Here is a 4,734-nt window from a genome sequence, read left to right on the forward strand (position 1 = left end):
GAGCTGTCTGGGAAGTGGGAGAGAGCCTGGGCCCTGCCAGAGACACTGTGGGCACAGGAGGACAGTGACATGGGGGAGGAGTGGTCAGCAGGTGGCCTGGTGGCCTGAGAGTGAGGTCAGAAAAGTGAGGCAAGGGGGCGGGGTGCAGGCCCATGTCCCCCTAAAGGATGATTTGTTCTAGGCAGCGTTTCCTGGAGGGAAGGAACAAGGAAAAGAGTTTCCTTCTCTCATTCCAGGGGAAGAAATAAAGAAGCAGCACACATGTCAGGTGTGGGGGGTAAGGGGTGAGAGAATGAAGGGATGTCTCTTGAGCCGAGATCTGAGTGAAATGAGAGAATAGACACGGGCGAGGAGCACTCTGGGCAGCGGCCCCCGAGGCGGGGAATGTGGCTGGAGCACAGTGAGTAGGAGAGGGAATGAGTGGAATTGAAATCAGAGACGAAGCAGGGCCGAACTAGATAGGGCCTGGTGGGCATGGTGAGGAGTTTTCTTTTAAGAGCAGTGGGAAGCTATTAAAGCTCTTACACTGCTGAGGACATGTTCTAATTCTCTGTCTAAAGAAGGTGGCTTTGGCCAATGTATGGAGCCTGGACCACAGGGCTGATGCAGGGATGCAGGATAGGAGCCCTGACAGCTGTTGGAGCAAGAGGTGCTGGTGGGGGGCGCCTGGGGCGCACAGTCAGCTGAGCATCCGACTCCTGATTTCAGCTCAGGTCTCAGGTCCTGATCTCAGGGTCTTGGGATTGAGCCCCTCATTGAGCCCTGCGTTGGGCTCCCTGTTTGGTGCAGAGCCTGCTTGTCCCTCTCCCTCCCCCTTTGCCCCTCCCCTTCTGCTCCTCCCCCCTGCTCTTTCTCTCTAAAACAAACAAACAAATAAATAAATAAAAAGAGATGCTGGCGGTGTAGACTAGGGCAGAGACTGTGGGAAGGAGATAAGTGAAAAAATCTGGAGTATTTTCTTGATCGAATTGACAGGACTTGATGGCAGGATGTGGAAAGGGAGAGAAGTCAAGCATGATTCTCTGATTTTTTATTTGAACAAGTGGCAATGCCAAAATACTAAGGTCAAGGGCGCCTGGGTGGCTCAGTTGGTTAGGCGGCTGCCTTTGGCTCAGGTCATGATCCTGGAGTCCAGGAATTGAGCCCCGCATCCATCGGGCTCCCTGCCCAGCGGGGAGTCTGCTTCTCCCTCCGCCCTTCCCCCCACTCGTGCTCTCTCTCGCTCACTCTCTTGCTTGCTCTCTCAAATAAATAAATAAAATCTTTAAAATTAAAAAAATTAAACAAAATACTAAGGTCAAGATGACTAGTGAAGGGTCTGTTGATGGAGTTTGGTTTTGGATATGCAAAGTTTGAGATGCCTGTTAAATATATGAGCGGGGTTGTTGACAGGCAGGTGGATACATGAGTCTGGGACTCAGAGGAGAGGCTGGGGCTGGCGATATAAATTTGGGAGTCATTAGCATGTAGATGATATTTAAAGGCACGGGATGGGATGAGATTGCCCAGGGAGTATGTGTGCATGAAGAAGAGATGAGGCCCAAGGTCTGAGCCCTGGGCCTCCTACATATAGGGAGCTTGGGGAGATGTGGAGGACCCAGCAGAGGATCTAAGAGGGAGTGTTAGTGGGGTGAGAGAAGAAATAGGTGAGTGTGGAGTACAGGAGGCCAGGGGAGGACGTGTTTCCTGGGGGAGAGGGAGAGATCACAGAACGACGTAGGCCCTGCTGGCTGGGACGCAGTGAGTATGGAGTAAGCAGTAGTGTCCGGGGTTCCCAGTGATGTGGGCGAAGCAGGTCTAGAAGAGGCTGCACTGGGCAGGAATCATGCAAGGGCATTGGGGGAGGGTGTAGCCGGGGAGACAAGCCAGGGTCAGGAGCAAAGAAGCAAACCAAGAGACTCAGCTATATGAAGAGGGAGAGGTAGGAGCCAAGCTCTCCCCTCCCTCTGCCAATCAATTACATACATTCATGGGGCAGGATAATCATGCAATTTATCTTCCAAACAATAACAAGCTTGAGACTTGAAAGGAGCACCAATAATAATCACATTGGAAATGCCAGTGTAGAAGCTGTTGCAGGCAAACCGGGATAGTTCGCCATGCTCAAGCAAGTTCAAGCTTTTCCTCTTCCTCCAGGAAGCACTCCTTGATAACTCTAGTCCACGGAGTTGCCTCTCCTCCTGGCCTTCTAGTGGACATCCTGTCCAGACCATGCCCTTGGCAGGTGAACCCATCAGAAGTTCCCAACCTGAATGGCCTAGATGCGTGGGGCGTGGCAATCAGATATGAGGTGTGTCCTGAGTCATTTGTTACCAAGAATTATTAAATGCTGAAGTATGTGTTCCGGTTTTCATTTTGTAAATCAGAGCAGAATCCAGGGTATCCCTGTAATAACATGACTTTTAATCAGTTCTTTTCCAGTACGAGTTTCGGAAGAGGGAAGAAGAGGTGGGATTACAGCCAGCATTCTTGTTTACAAGGCACCTCCCATGTGCCAGGTCCTGGGCTGGGCTCTGGGCATAAAATGGCAAACAGTCCAGATAATGTCCCTTTATCTCCAGATAAAATCCTGGAATTTATATAATGAGAAAGGGAATCAAACCAACCCAAAGCCTAGCTTGCCCATGACACTTAGAGCGAGCGAGAGATACGACACCAGCTGAGGCATTACAAATTAATGCGGTGGTTTGTTCCCATCGCTTCTTCCCTCCCCCTCCCTTTTTGTGTTTCATTAATTCACGGGAGGGTGTGGTGAACGTGAACATCTTCTGTAATATGCATCTGCCCAGCTGAAAAGGGACCGAGAATCCCTGGATTAGACTAAATCTAGCCATTTGCTCTGCTGCGATTTGTACTGAGCTCCGTTCCCATTCATTCAAAGCATCCTAGCAGATGGGTGAAGAAATTGCTATAGGATCCCAGAAGTGTGAGTAAATGATTCCATCTGGAGAGGTCAGGGAAGAGGTCACAGAGGAGGTGGCTTTTGAACTCTCTTTTGAAGGATGCATGGCAGTGGTGCCGGGGGGGAAAAGCAGAAGTGTGCGTATTTCTACGCTTGCAAGGTGAGGTTCAAATGCTCTCAGCCATTCCTTCCTTGAGGATCTAAGCAAAGTTCCAGGCATGCAGTGATGTCTCAACGCTTATTCCTCGAACTGGTGTTGAAAGGGGGAGCCTGACTTAGCTTGGTGCTGATAAGGGGAGAGGGAGCCCTGGGATTGTCTAGACTCTGGGATTTCACACTGGGACATGGGCCTGAGTTCCGTAATGTTGTGGAATTCCTGAAGGACACACCTGGTCCTCTCAGGCAGGTAGAATGGCTTTAGGCCCACAGGTAAGGTGCTCAGATCCAGAGAGGCTCCCTGCGGTGTGGTCCTGGAGAAGGAGAGGGCACTGGGCCCATAGAGGCAGCCTCCCTACAGGCTGCCAAGGGCTCCTTGTCCTAAGGAAGTGGCAGAAGAAGCTCTTTATTGTCCTCCAATTGTATCATTTTAATATTTTATTTTCCCAGAGCTGAAGCTTTTTTATTATGCTAAAGCATGTAGCCTCCAAGCCTGTCATGATCTTTCTAGTCCTTGACAGCCACAAAATTAACACAGTACTTTTCCTAATATCTCTGCTAACATCAGGAGTTCCATCACAATGTCCATCTTCTCTTCCAGGTTTGGCTCGACGGCTGGCGGGCCCGTGATGAACAGCCCGTATTTTTCCTCCAGTGGGAATGGCATAAATTTTTAGATGATCTTTTCTCATCCCTCCTCCTGCCTTAGCCCTTGGGTCAGGGCTAAGGGCTCTGGAACTCTGGATTCTGTAATAGCGTGGCCTGAGGTTTGGAAAGCCAAGGTTCCGACCAGGTCACAGGCAGAAAACAACAAGACCAGACTCATCTATTGACCAACTCTCTCACACACACAGCCCCTCTCACACACACCACACACTGTTCACTGCACACGCACCTCCCTCATATTCATACTCACCTGCTCAACCACATATGCACCTGTATTTAGCTGATACATGAGTAATTTTTGTTTTTGTTTTTGTTGGTAAAATAGAAATAAGACACTTATTATAGAAAGTTTGTATTTTATGATAAAAGTGTGAGCTGCTTGAAATGGAGTGTGCCTGCTTATTTTTATCATGCTCTGTGTCATCTTCACTGCTTATTTCCCCCAATGACCAGACACAGCATTAACCCAGGACATGACAAGAGACCACAGGCTGGAGTCCTCAAAGCGCTGCTGTCTAAATATGGGACCCCAGGGGTCATAAACGTAAGGACTTAACCTCTTCTCTTCTGTGACCCACTCACTTCTCAACATCCTAGTTCCTGCATCTCAGGAGCGGACGTAAAAGTAAAGCACCCTCCTCAGGGAGCTGTTTTATAGGGGAAAAAAAATCTCTCTTGGACAAAAGATGGGAATATGTGACCTGGAAATCAATTCCAAAAACAATCCTAAATGTGGTGGACTATATCCAGAGATTGTATATCAATGCCAAGCTCCAGGCCAATCTCAAAACTGTATATGATGGCACTGCCCTTGGATCTATCTCAGGGACTTGAATAAGGCTGTTGAGAGCATCCTGACCACATGTGTGGAGGACACAAATCTGGGGAGAGGAGACGGCCTCAATCGGTAATAGCACACGTACTAAACTCTCTTACACCCATGGCAGGCATCAATAAGCAGCGGTTCCCCTGAGCCTGTACAAAGCCATAGAATCGTTCTCCCCATAGTG

At 49.2% G+C, this 4,734-nt stretch overlaps 1 protein-coding gene across 1 annotated transcript in view; it reads left to right on the forward strand.

The window, feature by feature from the left end:
- C4H1orf94 (chromosome 4 C1orf94 homolog) overlaps nucleotides 1-4,010 on the forward strand; it is a 38,075-nt gene extending 34,065 nt beyond the window's left edge. The window contains exon 7 of the mRNA XM_081816846.1: nucleotides 3,597-4,010. Coding sequence (XP_081672972.1) covers nucleotides 3,597-3,735 — 139 coding nt within the window. The 3' untranslated portion in view covers nucleotides 3,736-4,010. The remainder of the gene's footprint in view (nucleotides 1-3,596) is intronic.
- The last annotated feature ends 724 nt before the right edge of the window (nucleotides 4,011-4,734 follow it).

This window comes from Leptonychotes weddellii, chromosome 4 (assembly GCF_054177405.1).
Source record: "Leptonychotes weddellii isolate Sample4059 chromosome 4, ASM5417740v2, whole genome shotgun sequence".
NCBI lineage: Eukaryota > Metazoa > Chordata > Mammalia > Carnivora > Phocidae > Leptonychotes > Leptonychotes weddellii.